Genomic DNA, 25,493 nt, shown 5'->3' with positions numbered 1-25,493 from the left:
CATTTGTAACTATTTAATCACGTTTAACCAAATGGAAATAAAGTTGTAAACTTGTAATACACCAAATGGACGCATATCTATAATGGAAATGGAATACTATTGAACTCATTGACATGCATTTTTAATTATTTATTCTTAAAGAAAACTATATATTTTTTTTCTTCTAATTCTAAAGGAAAGCTCTTTAGAATTTAGGTATTTAGGTAAAGATATCAACAATTTTGTTACCCAAATAGCTAATAATTTTGGTAGAAATGTGAAAGTCTTTATGGGTCTACTTTCTCAAGCAGGTATCGAGTAGGAGATGAATTCAACATGAAATTAGTGGGTTAGGGTTGAAGGGTCTGACCAATTTAATTAAATAAGCCGGGTTATGGTTAATCTACCACTCATGCCTCGACATATGTGACATTTAGTGTTGACAAATTTTGACACAACTTATGAACCCGTCATAAACTTAACACAAGATTAGCAAGTTAGGGCTGAAGGGTTTAACCTATTTAATTAAATGTCTCGAGTTATAGTCGATTTATATAGTTTTATATTCATACCTCGACACAATATGACATGAATCCGATACGCGAACATGAAGTACAGTCCATAGTCTTGAACAGCCTGCCCCTCTCTGGCAAGTAGACCTCATAAAAACTCACTCATATTTGTTAGGCTCCGATCCTTAGTTATTTTTCCAAAAGGCATACTGATGTTGAAAATTAATAAAACAATTTGAATAAATGTAAGATTAAATTAGATAACTCTCTAATTATCAACTTTGTTTAAATTAGCAAGTTATCTTGTAATGATGAGCCAGTTTAATAAATAATTCATATAGTTATTTATTTTCATCAAACGACTGCACTACAGGAGGCCAAATTCACTCTCATTAGTTATTACTACATTCTATTATGATTACCTTTTGTCGGATCAATATTTTTATAAATTGTAAGGTAACTATCATGTAAATATAAATATAAATCTTATTTTCAAATTGAATAGTCGAGATATTGTTAATTTGTTATATAGACATTTATCATTTTTAAAAATAGGAAAGAATTTGATAAATAGAGAGGTGATAAATATAAGTTGGTACTTGGTAGGGATGAAAAATGACATGCTAAAATCTATTAAAAACGTTACACCTACAACTCTTTTAGAATTTGTTGATACGTGTTAGGATGTTATTAGAGTCATATCGGCTACCAATTTTTTTTTACATCCTCCAATCATATTTGTATCAACAGATTGTAAATGTGTTTTATGTGTCTGTTTGGGTTTGTAATTTCAAAAAGTACAATTTAAAAATAGTAATTTTAAAACTTACTATTCAACCTTTAAAATTAGAGTTTAGTCTGATTTTAGTCTTTAAAATCACAATTTAACCTTTAAAATAGTACGTTTTTAAAAACATATCCCTTTGTCTATCATACGAAAACACAAATTTTACACGTTTTCAAGTTGCATATTTTTAAAATTGTACTTTCAAACCATATATTTTATGCAATTTAACTTAAAATCGCAAAATCACAATACTAAACGCACCATTGGTGACCCCAAGAGGAAGATCAATCAACTGGAACTACACCTAATGAAGCGAAGGTCACTAGTTCGAATCCCCCTCCCCCTTCCTGTGCGGACATGTCAAAAAAAAAAAAAAAAAAAGACGTACCATTGGTTTAACAGTTTTCAAAATCCATATTTGAAAAAAATGGATAAAATTTAAGAAAATTTATTTAATAGAATATACTTCAGAAAATTGTAGTGGCACTAATGGGAAGTTTTCAAAGAGTAATGGTAGAGACCATATTTTTATTCTTATAAAGCTGATGTAGGTTTCAAAATCATCATTAGATCAAAATTCAAGTATGATTTATTTAAAAATTAATGGTAATTTTAAAAGCCACGTTAGTTTAAGAGAATAAAACGATGGTTCGTACCATTACTCGTTTCCAAATCCCTTAAACGCACTAGTTAAGGCGATATTTTCGTCTTCGAAACACAAACACTGCCGTTTTGCGACTCTTTCCGTAACATGTTCGTTAGGATTCGATTTTTGTCGCTGAAAATCCGCTTCCTATAAAAACTCCTTCCTTTCAATCCCGCTGAAACAAGTCTCTCTCTCTCTCGCCAATGGAAACTGGTGAAAGAAGAATCTCAAGCTCTCTTTGTCTGCAGCTCATCTGCATCGCATTGGTAATTTCTAGGGTTTCCACTCGATCTTTTAGATCCTTCTATATTATGCTTAATTATCTCTCTAATATAATTTAGCGTTAATGTCTCACTGTTTTACAATCAATCCTCTGATTGAGCTCTTGAATCCACCTAATAAGTACGAACAAGTCTCTTACCTTAATGGATTTGATTGGTCTTGGTCACACAGGTTGTATGCCACATCGATTTTGTTGGAGCTGATGCGTTAGATACTTCAACTATGTGAGATTAGTCTTTAACATGTCTAATTTGTGAATTAATTTTACTATAATTGGAAGATTGGTCTTTGATTTCTGTTACTATGATTTGCATTTTTGTTAATGGTTTCAGTCAAAGAGAGTTCAAAGAGTTTCGACCCTTGTATGACTGTGAGCAGTGCCGTTTGGGGAAGGTTTCAATCTCATCTTTCTTATTTCAATTTTCTGAGCATGGTTTCAGCTGTAATGATTATGGATAGTTAATAGAGCATTTAGGGGATTATTTAGAGTAATGATATAAGGAGGACTAGGGTTGTTCTTGAGTCCTTCCAAATGTGATGTGATTTTTAAAATCACCAATAGATCAAAATTCAATAATGATCATCTCAAATTCAATGGTGATTTTAAATGTCACATCTCATTTAGAAGGACTCAAGGAGGACTCTAGTCCTTCTTATATCATTACTCGATTGTTTAGTATCTTGTTATTATAACTACATTGCCGTAATTGTGTGTAACCTAGTGTCATTAACTATTTACTTAATTGTAAGCTTCCTAGATATTTGGCTTGTAAGAAAACAAGTAAGGGTGATTAGATGGAATGTAGTTTCTCCATAGGTAAACCTCAGATTTGTAAAATAGGTAAGTATGCAAACCATCTAAAAAGTTGGAGTTTTGGAATTTCTTAGAGAGGTTCTATCTTAGATTCGGATAGGGTGAAATTCAACATGTGTATCAAGGATTATATAATATTGGTGTTAAAACTGATGAGAATTTTCAATTAAGTGAAATATTAAGGGCTTGTTCAGCTGTCCCATGAAATTTCAAAACACCCCAGCTATAATTTTATAAGATCTTACACAAATCCATGATCTCACTTCAAACCTTTTATGGTGATACTGGCGATTCTTAAGTTACCCCATTTATGATGTTGGATTTGTTTGTTGGAGATTATACCAGATAGGATTGGAGCAAGCTAATTCCATGGGATGACCAAACAAGCCCTAATATTTTAGCTGCTATAAGAGAGAGATATGGAGAAGAGATTGTTTTAGATGTAAGCAATTGCATGGAGAAGGAATTGCTTAAGGGATTGGAGTAAAATTAGGGGAAGGTAATGTGGTGTTGGTGAAAGTATGACTCTAAATGAAGGTAATGAGAAGCCCCATCTAATATGCCCAATGCCTTGGGTTCGGATATTCCAAGCTCGTTTGCAGTGGTCTAGCCCAATTGGGCGAGTGCCACATGCTTAGGCCCAGGTTGTGTTATTGAACCTAGAGCTTCATTAAGGTTCAATCCAAGTGCTCGTGCACGAGGCCTCATCTTTGGGCTTGGGTACGGGAGCAGGCCCTAAATGTTTTCTTAATCAGCTTGCATGTTTTTCAGAATCAAAGCCTGCTCAAAATAGGAGGGCTCAATCTTCTTCATCGGCGAGTCCAGTTTCATCTTCTGTGTTGGCCCATTCTGACAGAGAGCAAGTTAAAGCCCTTGGTTTAGGTCATCCTCAGGACCTTAGCCTAGGCCCAAATCCAATGTTAAGTGGAGAATTAGATTGGGTACATGGGGCGTTCTCTTGGTTTTGAGTGCAATAGTGGGGTCGGGTCCCCCTTCTACTTAGCACATGGGCTCTTTTGTAGTTTCACCACTACCTCCCTCAACCAATGCCGCCAGTGGAGGAGATCAAGATGGGAGGTAGTGGTGAAATGATGGAACATCATTTGATTGGTTGGGAAATACTTTATTTGTTTAAGGGTGGTAGGTTGACACTGATTAAAAAGTTCTTTCAATTTGCCTACATATTGTCTATCCCTTTTCCTCATCCTCGTTGGTGTTACTAATCGAATTGAGAAACTTCAACCGGATTTTTATAGGGTGGAGTTAATGGTTAGTTTAAATTCCATCTAGTCAATTGGTCTAAGATTTGTACTCCGATTTTCTTGAGTAGTTTGGGGGTTAGAAACATGATTCTGTTGAATTGAGCTCTCTTAGGAAAATGGTTATGGTGTTTTTCCATGGAGAGGAAGGCCTTGTGAAGATCGGTAGTAGAAGTTCAATACGACAGCATGTGGGGAGGGTGATGTTCCAATGAGGTTGTTGGAGTTAATGATTAGTTTAAATTTCATCTTGTTAATTGGTCTAAGATTTGTACTCCGATTTCCTCGAGTAGTTTGGGGGTTAGAAACATGATTTTGTTTAATTGAGCTCTCTTAGGAAAATGGTTATGGTGTTTTTCCACCGAGAGGAAGGCCTTGTGAAGATCGGTAGTAAAAGTTTAATATGACAGCATGTGGGGAGGGTGATGTTCCAATGAGGTTGTTGGGTTCTTCAGGGTTGGGTTTTCAAAAAACATTAGGAGGGGGTGGGTGGTTTCTCTAGATTTGTTAGGTATGAGGTGGGAGATGGGTCGTAGATAAGGTTTTGGCATGATTTGTAGTGTGGGGACTAGACCTTGAAGGCAGCTTTTCCAGAGTTGTATAGTATCGCTCGTTGTAAGGAGGTTTCGGTGGCGGAATTTGTGCAATTTTATCATGATACTCTACAGTGGAATGTTATTTTTTTACCAGATCAATGCTTAATTGAGAGGTGGATTTGGTCACTTCGTTCCTTAATTTTTTGTTCTCTCTCAAGTTAAGACAAGGTGGTGAGGATAAAATCTCTTGGATTCCTTCCAAAAGGTAGACATTCAAGGTCAGATCTTTTTATCATGCGCTTTGCCCCCCACTAGCTCTCCTTTTCCATGGAAGAGAATTTGGAAAAATAAGGCTCAATTGAGAGTGGTGTTCTTTGTGTGGATGACGACATTAGGGAAGATCTTAACTTTGAATTAACCTGAGAAAAAGTCATTATGGCATCATAGTGATGGATTGACTTTGTGCATGTAAGAGAGCGGGAAGACCATAGATCATCTTTGCTCCATTACAAAGTGGTTAGAGCTTTGTGGGTATTGATTTATCGTCTTTTTGGATTAGAGTGGGTTATGCCCTAAAGGGTCCATGGAGTTGTTGGCTAGCTGGAGAGGCCAATTTGGAAGTTGTAGCCTGTTGCAAAGTTAGAAGCTGGAGGTTGGCTCCTCTATGTTTAATGTGGTGCGTTTGGAGAGAATGTAATATTCGGAATTTCGAAGATTGTAAGAGAATGATGGTAGAGTTAAAAGCTAATATATTCAAATCTCTTTATATTTGGGTGGCAGCTTACAACAACTCTCGTTATTATAGTTTTCTAGAATTTATGGAGTTGTTTTTTTCTACTTCTTAATTGACTTATCTCTTGTATGTATACTTTCGTTGTTCTTGGGTTGTGCTTCTTTGCGCATTTTAGTGAGATTGAAATACTTATTAATAAAACAAAATTATGGCAAAATGGATTCATATGGCTGGCGCTTGTTGGCGTTGTCAAATCTGCAACTGGCATGTGTAGATGTTTGACTCCCACAAACCCTTCACCCGCCTCTCACCCTCATGTTTGAGTTTCAAACCATTACCTCTTTACATAACTTATATTTTATTATAAAAAGAGAAATGTTTGGTTTTTATTTTTTGCCCTTCTCTTGTCCATTTCCGTATAAAAGATGGCAAATTCAATGGTGAATTTGCAAGAAAGATGGACAAGAGATGGGCAAGAGATAGATGTGTAACACTTCTTTTATAAAAATTGTTGCATTTGCTAAACATGTGGTCAAATGCTGGCTTATCAGGAAGAAGGTAATTCTTCTGTTACGGGAGTCGGTAATCATCCAGATGAAAAGGTAATTTGTAGAGTTTTTTTTTTTTTTTTGTCATTAAATACCAGTAATGCTTATATTTATACATTTCATACAGGATTTTGACATCGTTGCAACATACAGCGACGCATCTGGTGCTGTTCGAATTAGTAGGGTGAAAATGAGGGATCTATCTGCTTCTTGGGTATGGGAAAACCCTATGGATGGTAACCTTGACCAGCCACAGATTTCCCAGGTACTGCTATTTAATTTTAACATTGATTCTTTTTCAGAAATCAATGATTTTTTTTTTTTTTAGAAATCAATGATGTATGGGGAAGTATTCAATCATACCAAGCTGAAACAGTTAGAACAAGTATGAGAGCCATATGTATTTTATATAGAACCTAATCTTCTACCTTAATGTTTTCTGACAAAAAAAAACTGCTTAATGCCTCGCTTTGTTTAGCTTAAGTGGCTGATATCACAAATAGACTCCTCACTACAGACATTGACAGACCACTTCCTCCATGTATTCCTTACTTTCAGGCGGTGGAAGATTCATTTCAATCTGGGATAAGATCTGGAGAGAATGTTGAGTATTCTACTGATGAGCATCAGGAAGGTGGAAGCCCATATCCTCACATGTCATTAATGAGCCCAGTGAAGCTCATGCGGCGGGTAAACTATCAAATGCTTCTATTTGTGTTCCCTAAATATGTTTTGTGCACTTGATTTTGTTTTGTAACAGTTCCTAGCTCTTCAGAAAAAGCGGCACGAAAGGAGGGATCTTCGAACTGCACAGTTGATTGGACAAGATAAAGAAACTGACAATGAGATGGTAGCAGCAGCAATTGAACGATCTGAAGGATTTGACACCACCGTCAAGGGCAAGTACAGTATATGGAGGCGAGATTTTAATAGCCCAAATTCCGATTCAACCCTGAAACTTATGCGGGACCAGCTCTTAATGGCCAAAGCATATGCAAACATTGCCAAGTCTAAGAATGAAACGAGTCTTTACGATTCTCTCCTGAAACACTCTAGAGAAAGTCAACATACTATTGGAGAAGCAAGATCTGATGCTGAACTTCACCCCAGGTATTGCAAGTCTCTGTCCACTGTCCTGGTTTCCAGGTATACATGCTTGCTCTTGGAAATTCATGCAGTTTTTCTCACTGTTCCTATTCTAGTGCTCTTGATCGAGCAAAAGCAATGGGCCATGTTCTCTCCATAGCGAAAGACCAATTATATGATTGTGCCATAGTCGCAAGGAAGTTTAGAGCCATGCTTCAATCAACTGAAAAGAATGTAAATCTACTGAAGGAAAAGAATGCATTCTCGATTCAGCTAGCTGCGAAAACAGTGCCTAAACCGTTGCATTGCCTGCCTCTGCATCTTGCAACAGATTATTATCTGCAGGGTTATCATAAGAAACAGGATCTTGACAAAGAAAAGCGTGAAGATCCTTCTCTCTATCACTATGCCATCTTTTCTGACAATGTACTAGCAACGTCGGTGGTTGTCAATTCTACTGTGCTACACACAAAGGAACCTGAGAAGCATGTTTTCCATATAGTCACAGATAAACTGAATTTCGCTGCAATGAGAATGTGGTTTCTTGTCAACCCTCCTCCAAAAGCAACAGTCCATGTCGAAAACATTGATGATTTCAAGTGGCTGAATTCCTCATACTGTTCTGTTCTACGTCAACTTGAATCTGTGAGAATCAAAGAATACTATTTTAAGGCAAATCATCCTTCTTCCATCTCCACTGGGTCTGACAATCTTAAGTATAGGAACCCAAAATATTTGTCCATGTTGAATCATCTTAGATTCTATCTTCCTGAAGTTTACCCAAAGTTAGACAAGATCTTATTTTTGGATGATGATATTGTAGTTCAGAAGGATCTCACTCCTCTTTGGTCCATTGATCTGGGAGGGATGGTAAATGGTGCAGTGGAGACATGCAAGCATAGCTTCCATAGGTTTGACAAGTATCTCAACTTCTCTAACCCAAAGATCTCTGAGAATTTCGATCAAAATGCTTGTGGCTGGGCATTTGGCATGAATATTTTTGACTTGAAGGAGTGGAAAAAGCGAAACATCACTGGAATATATCATCACTGGCAAGATATGGTAAAGCTTCATTTGCCTTCTTCCTCCAATCACAACACATATCTCCCCCACCCTTTTCGTGTTCTTATCATTGGTTGGCTTTTTATAAATTACTTATTTCACGCCTTTCAAAGGCTTTTGAATATCTTCCTCTTTAATTTTAATTTTCTTTTCTATTCTATTCTTTTCTTTGCACTCATGATTGTGCTTTGGCTCTACTCAGGCAAGAAACTGATGTAAAACTGTTATTGCAGAATGAGGACAGAACACTTTGGAAACTTGGCACATTGCCTCCGGGACTGATCACTTTCTATAACTTGACCTATCCGCTGCATCGGGGTTGGCATGTCTTGGGGCTTGGCTATGATCCAGCCCTTAATAAAACAGAGATAGAGAATGCAGCTGTCATCCATTACAACGGAAACTACAAGCCCTGGTTGGCTTTGGCTGTTTCCAAGTACAGGTCTTACTGGTCTAGATATGTAATGTTTGATAACCCTTATCTTCGATTGTGTGACATTAGCGAATAACTATTTTTTCTCCATCTTACGAGTGTAATCATTGATTTTTTTCCCAAAGAAAAGAAACGCAATATATATGCCTTGTTGCTTACACAGAAAGTGTCCATGTTCTCTTTTGTGTTGATAGTTTCTTGTTTATGCTGAGTCAACTGCTAAACGATGCTTGGTGAGAGCAAAGCTAGTGCAGTTTACCTCAGCCATCTTGTCGTTCTTTCTTTTGCATAGCGTTTGACAATTTTTGACATGATTTGCAAACCTACCATGAAATTTATAGGTTAGAGGTTGAGGGATCAGGCTTATTTAAGTAAATGGGTTGACTTATGGTTGACTTATATAATCCTATACCCATGCCTTACATGCGACACGATCTGAACTTGACATGTGACATTAGGATTGTCGATTTTTTACATGGCATGCGAATCTAACATGAACTCAACGCGAAATTAATGGGTTAGAGTTGATGAGTCTGACTTACTAAATTAAATAGATTGAGTTAGGATTAACCTATATAATTTTATACTCACGTTTTGACACGACCCGAATTTCGAAGGAAAAAACGAATTGTTATCCCTACTTTTGTTATATTTAAGCAACTCCTCCCCCCCTTCCCCCGCGCTGTTCTTCCTCAATTTCCTCCCTATACAGCCTGCAGGTGTTAAGAGTGAACTAAAAATGGTTATTAAACGAAGTTCATCCAGCTAGAAACCTCTACTCTGCTTGCTACCTTCCGGAGATGAAGAAATCTAATTTCCGCTGTCCACAACCTTGCCAAATGAGCTTCCTCCTGCAACATGGATATACTTCAATGGATCCTTTTCACAGGAGCATGCAATGATATTTTTAAGTCCGATCAATTAACATTAACATGGAATAGTAAAATAAGCAACAACAACCCAAATATGAGCCTTGAATGAGCTTCCCACAAAGTTACGAGTGCATGCATTTGATTCTTGGCAATAATGCGCTTCCCAACCATTCACCTACCCTCAAAGCTCCCAAATTGGTTATCAAGAATCAACGAGTCTTCAACTAATGGGAGATGGGAAGAAGTGCTTTCCCACTATCAGGAAATGAAAATCGCTGGGGTTCAGCTTACAGACCCTTCAGTTTTCCCTTCCATTCTCAAAGCATGTTCTAACGTCTCCTTTAGACGTGGAAAGTCTATGCATGCAGGCTTGGTTAAGCAGGGATTTGAATTGTTCACTTCAGTCAGTAACTCCACCATGGACTTGTACATGAAGTGTGGAGACCTGGGTTCTGCATTGGGTGTGTTTAACTGCATGAGGAGCAGAGATTCTGTCTCTTGGAATATAATGATACATGGGTTTCTTGCTCAGAGAGCTTTACAAGAAGGGTTGCAGTGGTTTATGAATGCAAGGGTTGCTGGGTTTGAGCCCAGCAATTCCACCTTGGTGCTTGTAATACAGGCATGTCAAAGCCTTAGAGCTAAGCTTGAGGGAATGGAAGTGCATGGTTACGTAATTAAGAATGCGTTTTTGGCAATTTGTTCAGTTCAGAACTCTTTGTTGAGCATGTATGCAGAGGCCGACATGGAGAGTGCTTGGAGAATGTTTGATGAAATGTGTGACAAAGATGTTATCTCTTGGAGTGTGGTAATTGGTGGTTATGTAAGAAGTGGGAAAGCTCAGGTTGGTTTGCATGTGTTTCAGGAGATGGTATCTGAGGTTTCCATTGAGCCAGATGCTGTAACTATGGTGAGTGTCCTTAAAGCCTGCACTAGTTTAGGGCACTTGAATTTGGGAAGGGTGGTTCACGGGTTAGTGATCAGTAGAGGTTTTGGGTTTGATATTTATGTTGGGAATTCTTTGATTGATATGTATTCAAAGTGTTATGATGCTGATTCTGCCTTTGAAGTCTTCAATGAGATGTCTAGGAGGAACAATGTCTCATGGAATTCTATTTTGTCTGGTTTTGTCCTAAATAAGAAGCATTTGGAAGCTCTATCGCTGTTTTATTCGATGGGGAAGGAAGGAATTGAGGCAGATGAAGTGGCTCTTGTGAATATTCTTCAGACATGCAAGTACTTTGTGCAGCCGTTTCAGTGCAAGTCAGTCCACTGTGTAATAATGCGGCGGGGATATGAATCAAATGAACTGGTGCTAAATTCTCTAATTGACGCTTATGCAAAATGCAATCTTGTTGAGCTGGCATGGGGCCTTTTTGATGGGATGGAGAGAAGAGACGTGGTTTCTTGGAGCACCATGATTGCAGGGTTCACCTACTGCGGCAGGCCTGATGAAGCAATAGCTGTTTTCCAAGAGATGAGTCATGACGCACAAGAGAAGCTCAATGCGGTTGCCATTATCAATCTTCTTGATGCTTGTTCAGCTTCAGCTGAGCTGAGAAAGTCGAAGTGGGCTCACGGAATTTCAATTCGAAGAGGGTTGGAAGCACAAGTAGCAGTTGGAACTGCAATAGTTGAGATGTACTCCAAGTGTGGGGCAATAGAAGACTCATGGAAGGCATTTGAACAAATTCCTGAAAAGAATGTTGTTTCATGGAGCGCCATGATAGCAGCATATGGTATGAACGGGCTTGCACGTGAAGCCTTAGCTTTGCTTGCTGAAATGAAGCAACACAGAGTCCAGCCAAATGCTGTGACAGCTCTTTCAGTGCTATCTGCTTGTAGCCATAGCGGGTTGGTTGAAGAGGGGCTTTCTTTTTTCAATTCAATGCTTCAGGATTATGGGGTTGAGCCTGGATTGGAACATTACTCATGCGTGGTTGACATGTTGGGTCGGGCAGGAAAGCTTCATACTGCAATGGATTTAATCAAGAAATTGCCTCTGGAGGCTGCTGGTGCAAGTGTTTGGGGGGCACTTTTGAGTGCTTGTAGAAGCCATGGAAACAGTGAGCTCGGCGCCGGAGCTGCCTCTCATGTTCTTGAGATGGAGCCTTTGAATTCGGCTGGTTATTTGCTGGCATCAAACATGTATGCATCAGGTGGATCGTGGGTTGATGCTGCGAGGATGAGAAGGTTGGTGAAGGAGAGAGGGGTGAGGGTTGTTGCTGGTTACAGCTTGGTGCATGTTAATAACAAGGCATGCAGATTTTTAGCAGGGGAGAGGTGCCACCCAGAAGCCGGTGAAATACTTGGCATAGTTGACCAGCTGCATGGTTGTATGAAGATTGGCAAGAATTTACTGGTCATCGAATGCTGAGAGTACATAATTATCCTCCTTGTATGTACTTTTTTTACATTTAAATTTTAAGCCCAAGTGAAACAACCCCAAAGAGTTGGCCTAGTGGTTTAAGCCTTGGTCCTTGGCGGTGAAAGTTTATTAAGGTTTCACAAAGTAGCAATGTCCTAGTGGTTTCAACCGAATACCTTCAACCCAATCCTTGGTCCTAGTGGTTTCAACCGAATACCTTCTGAAGAAACCTCATTACCGTATATGGAGTTTTTCACAGCTTAGCCATCAAGAAAATTATTGGGTAGTAAATTCTTGGACCAGAAAACGCACCAACACACATTAAAATTTATCATTTGTAAAATGTGTTAAAAAGTGACAAAAATTGACCAAATTACTAGTAATTTAGACACCTAAATCTCAATTCCCCTTAAACCTCCCTCATAACTTCTGTCCAATATCACACAAAAAAAAAAAATAATAAAAAAATAAAAAAATTCTGTCCAATTACAGGAGGCAAGTGAAATTTCCCGGGAGGGACCCGTCACAAAGGGGGTGTTTGGCAAATAGGATGGCCTAAACACTGTAGTTGATGTGAAAGAAAGTAAGAATATTTGGTATAAAAAAAATGAAAAAGTGGTATAAAAAAGTGAAAAAGTTTTGTTTTGTAGTGATTTTTTTATTTGAATAATAATAAAAAGTGAATGATTTGATATTAAAAGTGAAAAAGTTAGAATGTTTTGATGTTAATTTTTTTGAAAAATTGTGATGAACAGTGTTTGGGCCAACCCCATCCCATTACCAAACAAAGCCAAAGGCAACACCCCCACCACGGCACTGTTGATGTGTAAAAAAAGATAAAAATGAAAATAATGATTGATATGGGGAAATAAAAAAAGTGGTATTGGAAAGTGAAAAATTTTGTTTTACAGTGATTTTTTTATTTAAATAATAATAAAAAGTAAATAATATGATATTAAAAGTGAATGATTTGATATAAAAGTAAGAATGTTTTTTCTGGAAAAAATGAAGTAAGGGTTTGTTTGATAAACGATTTTATTTTGGTTTTGGTTCGTAGCAAAAAGTGATTGATGTGAAAAAAAGTAAGAATGTTTTTTTTTAAAAAAAGTGAAAAAGTAAAAATGTTTGGTATGGAAAAATGAAAAAAATTTGTTTTGTAATAATTTTTTTTATTTAAATAATAATAAAAAATAATTAATGTGATGTAAAAAATAAGAGGATATTAAAAAAATAAAAAAGTGAGATAAATAGTATAGAGCTAAAATCATGGCAAAACCGTTTATCAAACAAAGCGTAAGTATGTGGTGGACCGTGAGGGATGGAGTGGGGTTTAACAAAGGCCAAACTACCAGATTGTAACTCGTTTGGGCCAACAATCCTTTACGAAACCCGAGTGTAAACGGTGCGTTTTGATGCAAGGAGTGAGTCATCAACGACATTATGTTGCGTGTCGGTTTCTCATTAATTTGCATTAAACACACAGGATTTTCTGTGCCTTTGACTATCCCAGTTCCCTTCACTCTCATTTGCCCCCACCACGAAGCAAACCCAACCCAACCAGGCAAGTAAGCCAAGTAACTGTGACGGCAACAGTAACCCACCAAAGCAATCGTCTCTCGTTGATTTTCCCACCTTTACTTTGTTTCATATGAGTTGTGCCGTACGAGGAGGAGCGCTCTGTTTTCCTCGGATACTGCAAGTTTGCTAAGAAAAAGTTTAAAACCAAAAAAAAAAAAAAAAAAACGAAGAGTTATGGCCTCTTCAGGTTTGCTCGTTGCTGTTTTTCTGTTCCAGGCAAGAATTCAGTGTCCTTTTCTTTTGTTCTTATTCTCTTTTTGTCATTGATGGGTGGCTTTTTGTTTGAATCAGTTCCATCGTGTTTTCGGTTACTCTTCTTTTTTTTTTTTTTTTTCTTAATATTCTTAATAAAAAAAAAAAAGAAAAAGAAAAATCTAGGTTGGTGGAATGCAAGAACAGCTCTCAAATTCTCTAAGTGTTTAATGGGTTTACTTGGTCCAGCATGTAAAGGGTTGGTTCAGTAATTTTTTTTTTTAAAAAAAACTTTTGATCATTTGTGGCAGCTGAATTTTTGAAGTTTCATAGGTTTAATTTGTCAGACATAAAGTGTTAGATAAAGGGTTGGTTCAGTGATTGTGTCCTTATTTTTGAACTTAATGATCATCTGTGGTTGCTGAATTCTTTGGTGGGTTAACTAAATTATTTTATGTTCTTATTTATTAATTTTGTTAAGAGGAGTGGTTGCTTCTAGAGCATTGCTTGTTGAATTGAAACTTTGGAAATTAATTTGTGATTTGGATGTACTTGGAGAAAAATGGAGAGCCATTTGTGTGATTGGATTATGAGTAAGCTTTCATTATCTCATATATATTCAGTTTTTTAGTTGCTGGTCAATAAGGGAGAGTGCATATATGCTGTAGCTGGCCAATGTTGTTCACTTTATAATTGTTATTGAATGGGTAATTTCTTGTTTTTGTAGGTGATTACTTTTACTTCTTTGCTGAGAGCTGAGAAGACTGATTCAGGTGTTCTTTTGATTTCGGACGTAAAATCAAGGTAATGCAACTTTATTTGAAAGCTTAACCTATCTGAAAGGATGGGGTTTCTTGTTGATGAATGATAATATGTTATAAGATAGATAGATTGTTTCTCTCTCTATCTGCTTTGTGTCTATGTTCTTGATTGCCCACTGATCAAGGGGTATGTTAATTTCTGTGTAACTGCTGAGTTGGCCTTTAAGTTTGACGTTGCCTCCTCTTTCTCTTATACAAGGAATAACATAATTTTGGTCTGCTGGTTAGGGAAATGCATTCTAAAGAATACTGTGCAATGTATGATATATGTGGAGAACGCAGTGATGGGAAAGTTTTGAACTGTCCTTATGGTTCCCCATCTGTGAAGGTACATGATTCATAGCTAGTTCATTGGAGACATGCATCAGGATTGGAAAATCTCTTTTCCTCATATTTTCCTTGAAAGTAATTTCTAACATATGCATATACTGCATTGATGGGTGTTACGACTCATTCATATGCTTTGCAGCCTGATGACTTGCTTTCTGCCAAAATCCAAAGCTTGTGTCCAACAATAAGTGGAAACGTGTGTTGTACAGAGACTCAGTTTGACACATTGCGGGCACAAGTTCAGCAAGTAAGACCTCACCACTTGCACACACACACACACACACGCACACACACAAATATATGTACATATATGTATATATGAAATTAAATTTTAATTATTGACATTCATTATATCTCTAATTATGTAATTACATTGACTCTATGCCTTGGAAATCAATAGCCAACCTGCACTTTTATCTAATTGTCCTTTGAGTGTATGTTTCATGCTTGTTGCTTCCTGATTAACTTGTCAAATCTCATAATCTTGCTATCATATAAGGCTTTTTGGTAATGGGAATAGAAAAATCTCTTAGTTTGTCACTCTTGCTTCTACTTTGGGGATAGTCAATCTGTTTGCTTCTTTTGGTGCCTCCTAGATTTTGAAGCTTGCTTCTTTAAGATACCCTCCTATAGTTTACTTATCAAAAAAGATACCCTCCTATAGTGAAATTTCTTAGTTCATCAGATTCTATTTCAACGTAGAGGTAAGTATGTCATGTGGACCAATATCGATGTTTGAAATGCAGTTATTCAATATACTCAGTTAGTATTATTCTTGAAGCCAAGGATGGTTGTTGACTTGTTTGCTTGTTGGCAAGGAACATATGGTCATTCTGAAAGTAGTAAAATCTGGAAGTCTATTCTGCTGTTGCTTATGTGGCTAATTTGCAGAGAAAGTAATAGTCAGACCTGTGAAGGGGTTAAACTCACTTTGATTTCACTTACATTTTTATTCTTCAGACCTTTTTATGTTTGCATGTCTGTGCTAGGTAGTCTTTTATTCCACTTCTCTAGAATTTGATGGTCTTTTAAATTTTCAGATTGTAAGTCATTTGGAGTTGCTTCAGTATATTCCTGTCTACTGGAGCATTCTCCTCTAAATAATAAAATGATTATTTACATATCAAAGAAAATTATTCTTGAAGCAATTATGCATTTGATGGTATGCGCCATGCTAAATGGTTATAATGAGGACTTAGCAGGGGGCTTGTTTAGCTAAGAGCATGGCACACATTTCTTTTCATATTAATATCTGCCTTACAAAACATTTGTCGAAATGATGTCATTTGTGTAGCCTGTAGTTGTAATGAATGCAATCTGTGGCAGGCAATACCATTTCTTGTGGGCTGTCCAGCATGCTTGAGGAACTTCTTGAATCTCTTCTGTGAGCTTTCATGTTCTCCAAATCAGAGTCTATTCATCAATGTTACTTCTATATCCGAGGTCAGGCATATTGATAAATGCTATGCATAGAATGTTACTTCAGATTTACTAGTTGTAGGAGACTTTTTTCCCCAATAAGATGCTGACATACATATTTTGTGCTTACTGGCTTCAAAGCTGCCTTTAAATAGTTGTAATAAATGCAATCTGTGGGATATGCACTTCATTTATGAAATGAGAACTTGATTTACTATTTCTAAGTTTATCATGTAATCATGATTGCAACCTTTCATATGATATAACCAGCTTATGTGAAATCCATGTACTTATCATTTTCATGGTTATTATTACATCAATATTTTGCTTCAGGTTGATGGCAACATGACTGTGGATGGAATTGATTTTTATGTAACTGATACTTTTGGTGAAGGGCTTTTTGACTCCTGCAAGGAAGTCAAGTTTGGCACTATGAATACAAGGGCCATAGACTTTATTGGTGCTGGTGCTAAAAATTTTAAAGGTGAGATGCTATCATGTGGAGGGTTTATAAGCATGCGATGAACAGAGTCACTGTCTAATTTTTTTGCAATATAACTGATGTTTTCAAGTTCTATTTGTTTTCAACTCTTCCTATACAGTTTCACTACATCTATTGATGAGTTAGAAATGACATTACTTACAGTTGACATTGTTGGTTAGGGCCATTACTAATAAGCAGGGGTAGGATTAATTAGTAATTTATAACAATTTGTTTTCACTACTCTGTTAGGGGTGGGGTTCAGATTTATTGTAAACTAGGATCATTATGCAGGTCCAAGCCTAATGGGCGATATGACCTTGCCATATAAGATTACAAAGTAATGAAATTGGTAGACTTGACAGTCCAGATCTTGTGAAATCACTTCAATAATTGTAGGGAACACAATTCTAACTATATATTGATTAAGCATCAATAAATCAGCCATGACCACACAAACAAGTTTTTTTTATCATAATAATGCCTGTATGTTCTACGATCTCTGAGGGAGGTTTAGGGATCCGGAATATGCGTTTGATGAATAAAACTTTGTTGGGGAAATGGTTGTGGAGATTTGCTCATGAGAAAGAGGCTTGGTGGAGAAAGATACTGGTGGCAAAGTATGGTGCGGTTTGGGGTGGATGGCGTTCTAGGGTGTCTAGTGGTTCGCATGGGGTGGGGTTATGGAAGTACATAAGCAAGGGGTGGAGGTCGTTTCATTGTCACATTAGATTGGTCCCTGGTTTTGGGTCTAATATCAGGTTTTGGGAAGATATCTGGTGCGGTGACACGTCTCTCAAGGATGCTTTCCCTGATCTTTTCAATATTTCCACCAACAAGGATGCGCCTATTGCGGATAACAGGGACTGTACAAATGGCTCCGTGCAGTGGAATGTTTCCTTCATTCGCAGGGTTCATGATTGGGAAGTGGAGGTTTTGGCCTCGTTTTACACTGTCTTGTATTCGCACTTGATGCATGGGGTAGGGGAGGATAGGATGTGGTGGATCTCTTCACGTAAAGGAAAATTTGAGGTTAGATCTTATTACAGGATCCTTGCCTCTAAAGATCCTTCCCCTTTCCCTTGGAAGAGTTTATGGCACACCAAGGTTCCTTCGAAAGTGGCTTTTTTTGCTTGGACGGCCATACTTGGGAAGACTCTAACCTTGGATAATGTTCGGAAGAGAGGTATTGTTGTGATAAACCGTTCAAGTGTGAATCGGATGGGGAGTCAGTTGACCATCTCTTTCTTCATTGTGGGGTTGAGCGTATTTTGTGGAATGCCGTCTTCGCTCGGTTTGATTTGTGTTGGGTGATGCCTGGTAGCATCAGGGGATTGTATGCTTCTTGGTGGGCGGGAGGCAATTCTCGTAGTGCCGTTGTGGAAAGATGGTTCCTCTTTGCCTTATGTGGTGCATTTGGATTGAGAGAAATGCTAGATGTTTCGAGGACTCGTCTAGGAACATTGACAACCTTATACACTTTTTCTTGTACACCCTTTTCACTTGGACTGTTGGTTGGCTAGCGCCTTTAGTGATCAGCTTCCCTGACTTCCTTTTTATGTTTTCTTCTTCTTTTTCTCCCTCTTAGTCACTCTCTTGTATACTTCCTGTAATGCCTGTATTATCAAACTCAAAACCTTCGTCGTCCTTATCAGTTGAAAGAAAATGTCTATTAGTGAGCTCAAATTTTGCATTCTTCTTGTTTGTGTATGTAACGCTGAGTTCAAGTTGCTGCTGCATATGTTCTGGCCAAGTGTCATGTTCAATTTGAATCTGCTTCCCATTTTCTACTTAGATATTATACTTTCTCCAATTTTAATGCTTCTGTCTCCATTTATTTTTTCCAGAATGGTTTGCATTTATTGGTCAGAAAGCAGACCCTGGTTTTCCTGGTTCACCTTATGCCATTAATTTTAAGTCAAGTGTTCCTGATTCATCTGCAATAATGCCAATGAATGTGTCCACGTATCCATGTGGTGACACCTCACTGGGTTGCTCTTGTGGTGATTGCCCTTTATCTCCTGTGTGCTCTGATTCAGAACCTCCTACTCCACACAAAGAAGATTCCTGCTCAATTAGAATTGGATCAGTTAAGGTAGATGCAGTATAGATCAATTCCTTTTCTTTGATTTTTTTCTTTTCTGTTTTAGGATGACTGAGATTTCGCTGTTTTGATGATTAAATGACGAATGAAGTACTCAGTTAATAACTCCTTATACTAATATGGCTTTCTAATACATTGCATTGACTTGGATGCCATTTGTTGATGCTTGCAGGTCACATGTGTTGAACTTTTGTTAGTGATCCTGTATATTGTTTTAGTTTCTGCATTCTTTGGATGGGGTTTGTTTAATCAGAAAAGAGAAAGGAGGAGGCATCCATCTAGCACGGAACCATTGTTGAATGTCGCAGATGATGGTGAATTTGATATTGATAACCTGCGAAAGAATGAGAAGCTTGTTGCAAAGGTGGATTTGGATTACTTTCATCTTATATCCTAATATCCAGTGATTTTGTCCCTTTCTATAGCATGCCTTTTATGTTCAGTATTTGGATTTGTGTTGAATGTGCTGATGTACTTGTGTCTAGATTGCTTGATGACCATAGAACACTGTTAGTTTTTTGGTTTGGAGAGCTGCTTTCTATGTGTGAAAGTAATAATCTTGGTATGTGGAATGACAAGAAAATGACGTAGGTAGAATTAATACAGAAGGGTATATCATTAATGTATGACAGATATGTGGCTTTAGATATGGCTGAGTGGACAAAAGGATTCACTTGGCTGGCTTAATTAAGTTGAAAAGGGAATTCGTTAGCTGACCTTAATCAGTTAAGATTAAGGCTTACAAGAGTTGAACCGAGAAAAACATTATTCTAGGTTGCAGCGAAATTGACTTTTATGTATGATTCCGCTGCTTTTAGCAATATAGTTTTTGTATAGTTGGGTTTAAACTTCTGGCTGTTCTTTACAATGTATGCAAATATTTCTCTAGATTTCTTGACTCTGTTGCATTATACCATGATCAGGTGCAACCGGTGGGCTCTCAATGGTCAAATGGCTTACAACATTCTATTGTTCAAGGGTATATGTCAAGCTTTTACAGGTCAGCAGTTCTACCACTGCTTCTAGGATATGTAGTCTGAATTTTGTGGTCAGGAATTCTACCATTGCTTTAGCCAGGGGAGGAACTATATGGTGGCAGCTCCCCCAAGCCACAATGTCTTCCCCAAATTTTTTTTTCTTCTTTAGTTTTACCCCCCAAAACTAAAATTTTAGTTTCACCCCTGGTTTTAGCATAAATAGTATGTCTACTGAATCACTTCTGGTGTTACTTCCAGGAGATACGGAATTTGGGCTGCTAGAAATCCTACTCTTGTGCTCTGTTCCTCGCTGGCTATTGTTCTTCTGCTTTGTTTAGGTCTAATTGGTTTCAAGGTGGAGACCCGGCCAGAGAAGGTATCTTATTGTCATCTTAATTATTTAATAGCATCTAGAAGAGATTTATCTTCATGATCCAACTGTGTTTCTACCTTGTTCAAATCATGGGTTTTCTTTAGTGTGTGTTTAATTGTTATTCATGATTAATTAATTAGGGTTATTGGAAAAATAATTGAATGATTAAATACACTATTTTCTATTAGTTTAAGTTTTTTGGATAAGTAGTGATTTAACATGGTTTTAGAGCATTGCTTCTAAATTCAAACCATGACTCCACATTATGCCTCTTATCATTTAAGTTAAATATTGCACATGTTAAGTCGTACTTATTGGGGAAGAACCAGGACCTACACGAGGGGGAGTATTAGAAAAATAATTAAATGATTAAATATACTATTTCCTATTAGCTTAAGCTCTTAGGGTAAGTTGTGATCTAACAAGGATAAAATTGTAACCTTAGGCTTGTAAAAGTCTAAAGTCTTTTGCTTTTAGTAGGTGTGAAAGAAAAGGAAAAACAAAAATCCTTTGAAGCCCAAGTGTCGAGCTTGTAGGCTTAGGGACTTCCTACACTTGTTGTATTGACTATGCTTCCAGTCCTCCTAGGTGTTCTGCCCGTCATTTTGCTGTCAGGTGCCTGTTCCATGGTCTTTATGACACTAGCAACAATGCAGCTCATTTTCAGTTTGGCCTTGCTCTTCATTAGGGGCTGCTTTCTTGCTGTCTCAATGATGGACCATTTTCCCGTGCATGCATCCACAGAGTTGGACTTTACTAATTAAGCTGCATTATGTGTTGACTACTCATAAAATGCTTGATTATCATGACATGAGCCTTTTGCTCATGGAACTATATTTTTGTTACGAATAATAATTTGGAAGATAATGATGACATATTGGCCAGTCTATTAGATGAAAAGGAAGCTATCCATTTATGTTGGGTTAGGCTCTTTTTGAGGTTTCATTGCTTGGGACTTTATGATCATATAGATTGCATACTTGCGTTGGTGCCCCAGAGAAACAAATCTTGACTGAATTTTTACTCCCCTGCTGATGGTCCTAGTCTTATAACATGAGGATTTAGGAACTGTTTCTTAGTTATCTTGTTAGATAATGATTTCTTTCCAGAATCTGGTGAGAATTGAGCTTCTCTATTATTATGTTTTGAATTTTAATAACTTATCAAAAAAAAAAGTGTATAACAAACTTCTATGTATACTGCAGTTGTGGGTTGGTCGTGGAAGTAAGGCAGCAGAAGAGAAACAATTTTTTGACACCCACCTTGCCCCTTTCTACAGAATTGAACAGGTTTGAACATTGCTCTTATGATTTACTTTCTTTCTCAATGATCCTTTGTGATATTTTATAATATGGCCCCTAATATTTATATTTACTCATTTATTTAAAAAAGAAGAGAGGAAAATCTTCTTTCTGGATCCACCTACTTATTTACTTATGATGTTAATTTGACTTTGGGCAAATGTCTATCTTGGTCCTTGAAGGTTAGTAGAAGTTCTAATTGATCCCTAACATTTAAAAAGTGGTAACCATGTCCTTACATTATTTAAATTATCACAATGAAATTCTTTTGTCTGCCTTGCTAATGCCAATAGATGACATTCACATTAAATAACTCATATAGCATGACTTGACAATGATTTGGCAACCAGAAGTCTGCAACCTTTTTGTTTTCTTCAGTTGTCTGAAAAGATCTATTTCTGTGTAATCCTCTTCTTCCGCTTTGTGCTCCTCTTCTAAAACTTCTGTGAAATTCCAGTTGTCAAATCATCATCAAGTCAAGCCACTATTTAAGATGAAACGCCATTTATTGTCATTATTGGGACATGCAGAAGGACTCTATTGCAGCTTTTCAAATGTTAGAAACTAAATTATAACTTATTTGTAATCTTCAGGACCAAAACAAGTGTTTTCCGTTTTTCTTTTTGATGGGAACCTAGTGAGGGCATCACTACATGGATAGAATCAATAGAAAATAGATGTAGGAAGGCACCTGGTGGAGATGGTGTAAAAACCAGGCCTACAGAAGAATACAAACAAGCTTCACTGCTAGCTTGGTGGATTCTTTGGACTGAGTTTCATAAACAATTGCTGCATTTGAGCATAACTGTTTACTTGAATTGACAAAAAATCTTTTTTTATATGTTTAGTTTTTCTGTTGGGATGAATTTTCTTAAAGGTATAGGTGAGTCTACTCTTCTGTGATCTCACAATGCCTAGATTTCCATTGTACTCTTTGCTTGTCAGTGAAGATATTTTCTATTAGAACCTACAAAAAAATCCAGTCTCAGAATATTTCTTTTGGGGTGAAAATATATGTCTGAGAAAGGCCTTTTGCCCTCAATTAATTTGGGGTTAAGGCCTAGTTGACTTGATGCTCTTTTCTTGACACTGAACTGCTTCTACATTACAAAAAATATTCTTCCTGTTTTTCATAATATAAAATATACTGTTGTAATTTTATATGAAATACTTGACATGCAGTTGGTGTTTGTATATGTTTCAGCTCATAATAGCGACCGTGCCTGATCCACAGCATGGCAAGTCACCTGGTATTGTTACAGAGGATAATATTCAGTTACTCTTTGAAGTACAAAAAAAGGTACTCTTGAGTGTTCGTGCTACTTTTCAAATTCAATTTAATTATGTGAACATTGAGTTGAGTTCTATGCATTGCTAGATGATAATCACTTAGTTCATTGCTCAATTTTGACAGGTTGATGGGATTTCTGCCAACTATTCAGGCTCAATGGTATCTCTAACTGACATTTGCTTGAATCCTCTTGGTGGGGATTGTGCCACTCAAAGTATTCTGCAGGTTTTCCCGTGTTCTCTTTCTCTTTGCATTTATAGTGTTTTGCATGTGTAATATGTACTTATATGTGTTAGATATCTGGTAGAGTGGTGTGAGAGTACTTTTTCTTTTGATGGGAGATGCTTTTTTTATTTATTTATTTGGGGTGGGGTGGGGATCTATGGGAAGCTTAAAGTTTACATCCTTTTTTTTTTTTCCTTTTTCCCTGATATCATGGTTTTGGAAATAAATGTCAAATCATACTGTTACTTTCCAACCATTACATTGTTGTTTAACTTAACTTTTTCTTTCTGATAGTATTATAAAATGGATCCTGATAATTATGACAACTTTGGAGGAATACAGCATGCGGAGTATTGTTTTCAGGTAAACTTACAACTAGCTTTATTTAAAATTTGGATGGCTTTATGTTTCAAATATTACAAAATTTATATATATTGATTTTGGGAAGTTTGTCTCTCGCTCTCGCTCTCATCTGTAGCGCATGAGGTACTTGTTGGCATGTGAGGAGTGTAGTGGAGGTTTATCATCAGAATTCTATTTGGGATATTTGGGATTTTTTTATGTAGACGCGAAATCGTTTGAGTTTCGGTCTGATCTGAGATCAATGGGGGGTGTGCGATTAGTAGAGAGGAGGAGAGGAGTTTTTCAAGCTGTGGTCCTGGGCTGGCCAAGCGTGTTCTGGTTGCTGAAAGCGCAGGAAGTGTTGATCAAAGGCAACAAATTAAGCGAGTATTGGAGGACCTTTCGCTTGGGGAACACAGCGTACGTGCTGCCATGACAGGGAAATAAACATGGCAGAATCATTGAGTTGTCGGAATACGGAGGTGGAGGGCGGCGAAGTTTTGTTAGCATACTGGATAGTAGAGACAGAAGGGGATGGGGTGATTGTTTTGTTCAGTTGCAGCGGCTGAAGCTATATTATGAGAAGCAAAGAGAAGGCGTGAAAAAAATTGGGGAGAAGTCTAGGGAGTTACCGGTGGCGCCACGGGTGGTCAAGGGAGGGCAGTCATATGCGGTGGCAGTGGAAGTAAATAGGCAAGGAGAAGAAAGGAAGTCCTGGAGCAGGGGCATTCTGGGCAGTTTTGGTATTCAAGTGGGAACAAATATGGGAAATTCACATTCACCGGCCAAATAAGTATGAGGCCTTGCTTTGGTGGAGTTGCAATTGTTTATTTTGTTTTGGGGCCTTTGGAAGAAAAAACAAGGAATATCAAGAAATAAAATGAAAAAGTTGACATTACATACTCTGTTTTCATGGAGCGTGACTTGGTCTATTTCGCATGTATATACTTTTTCTGAATTTGTAGTGTTATGTGCTTCTTTTTCTACTTAGTAGGGGTTCTCTTGTATACTTCATGTTTATATGAGTTGCGCCCCATTTTTTCAATATACATTATTTATCAAAAAAAGAGAAAAGGAAAAAAGAAAAATAGGAGAGTAACATAAGGAACATTTTGCATATACCAAATCACACACCGAGGGTAAAACTAATTAAGAAGCTATAACATTAGATAAAAGAAATGATTTAGATTTAGCAATGAGTTATTATGGTGGAAGAAGTCTTAAATTCTTCTTGGTTTCAAAGTTACCTCCCCCATACACTACTTGTTAGAGAGTAAGATTCATGTCTTGGATGCTGCTGTCATGGAAAAATGCCAAATGGACTCTCCTGTGAAGATTCTGTTATGAGAAGAAAGACTACCAGTTAGAATGTACTGAGGTTTCTGTTGTTAGGTTGGAAGACGCCTAGTTGTTGATTTCTTGGTTTTTAAGGACAAAGCTCTTGCAGCTTAATGGTTATGGAGGTTTCCATTCTAAATCTCTAAAATATGGAAATAGATGAGGCATGCATGCAAATAAATTGAAATTCAACATGTTGAGAGAATAGGCTGCCTAATGCCCTTCGAACTATTCGACCTCAAAGTTTATGATCCTTCTGTGGTCACTTACTCCATTGCCTGATCATTTGTTTCTCCATGCCGCTCTTCCATTACCCATGTTTCACGTTTCTTGGAATTCCAGAGGTTTGGACTCCTATATTTCTTCAGTAGCATCTGCTTTTTCAGCGTTCATGTTTTGTGTTTTTAGCAAGTTCTGTAGACTGGTTTCATGTGTTTTCTTTAGAGATATTGAAGGAGACATAGCTGGTAGAAGATTGCCTACCTGAGGCTTGTTAGAATTAGCAATTCTGAGCATGGAATTTTTTGTTTTGGATTTTGTTTTCATTTTTATAACCTTTTCCCCTCTTTTTGGTTCATAAGTTGAAGACTTAAGTACTACATTTTTGTGGCACGTCTAAAGCTTGCTATTGTTTACACTGCTGTTATTGTGGTTTCTACTTCTTCTATGTATTCATCTCGATTCCTGTGTCTTCTTGCTGTCAGCATTACACTTCTGCAGACACATGTTTGAGTGCATTTAAGGCTCCACTTGATCCAAGTACTGCCTTAGGAGGATTTTCTGGGAACAATTATTCTGAGGTAA

At 37.3% G+C, this 25,493-nt stretch overlaps 3 protein-coding genes across 3 annotated transcripts in view; all 3 read left to right on the top strand.

Moving 5' to 3' along the window:
• The first annotated feature begins 1,985 nt into the window (after positions 1-1,985).
• LOC132179287 (probable galacturonosyltransferase 3) lies at positions 1,986-8,843 on the top strand. The gene is made up of 9 exons (XM_059591995.1): positions 1,986-2,190; positions 2,378-2,430; positions 2,539-2,599; positions 6,100-6,150; positions 6,224-6,361; positions 6,655-6,786; positions 6,872-7,206; positions 7,299-8,244; positions 8,478-8,843. Exons 1-9 carry the CDS (start codon positions 2,128-2,130, stop codon positions 8,751-8,753), a joined length of 2,055 nt encoding a protein of 684 aa, XP_059447978.1. The 5' UTR covers positions 1,986-2,127; the 3' UTR covers positions 8,754-8,843.
• A 721-nt stretch (positions 8,844-9,564) lies between these two features.
• On the top strand, positions 9,565-11,988 carry LOC132167345 (pentatricopeptide repeat-containing protein At2g17210). The gene has a single exon (XM_059578290.1). It carries the CDS (start codon positions 9,704-9,706, stop codon positions 11,924-11,926), a length of 2,223 nt encoding a protein of 740 aa, XP_059434273.1. The 5' UTR covers positions 9,565-9,703; the 3' UTR covers positions 11,927-11,988.
• Positions 11,989-13,426: 1,438 nt separating this feature from the next.
• LOC132177601 (uncharacterized) overlaps positions 13,427-25,493 on the top strand; it is a 29,857-nt gene continuing 17,790 nt past the window's right edge. The window contains exons 1-15 of the mRNA XM_059589992.1: positions 13,427-13,711; positions 14,415-14,491; positions 14,737-14,836; positions 14,978-15,085; positions 16,165-16,281; positions 16,591-16,741; positions 18,586-18,833; positions 19,015-19,206; positions 19,766-19,842; positions 20,078-20,195; positions 21,398-21,481; positions 22,698-22,793; positions 22,908-23,009; positions 23,304-23,372; positions 25,394-25,489. Coding sequence (XP_059445975.1) covers positions 13,670-13,711; positions 14,415-14,491; positions 14,737-14,836; positions 14,978-15,085; positions 16,165-16,281; positions 16,591-16,741; positions 18,586-18,833; positions 19,015-19,206; positions 19,766-19,842; positions 20,078-20,195; positions 21,398-21,481; positions 22,698-22,793; positions 22,908-23,009; positions 23,304-23,372; positions 25,394-25,489 — 1,677 coding nt within the window. The 5' untranslated portion in view covers positions 13,427-13,669. The remainder of the gene's footprint in view (positions 13,712-14,414; positions 14,492-14,736; positions 14,837-14,977; positions 15,086-16,164; positions 16,282-16,590; positions 16,742-18,585; positions 18,834-19,014; positions 19,207-19,765; positions 19,843-20,077; positions 20,196-21,397; positions 21,482-22,697; positions 22,794-22,907; positions 23,010-23,303; positions 23,373-25,393; positions 25,490-25,493) is intronic.

The sequence above is a fragment of the Corylus avellana genome, chromosome ca1, assembly GCF_901000735.1.
Source record: "Corylus avellana chromosome ca1, CavTom2PMs-1.0".
NCBI classification, from domain to species: Eukaryota; Viridiplantae; Streptophyta; class Magnoliopsida; order Fagales; family Betulaceae; genus Corylus; species Corylus avellana.
Note: the sequence above shows the minus strand (reverse complement) of the source record. Positions and strands in the feature narration are given on the sequence as shown.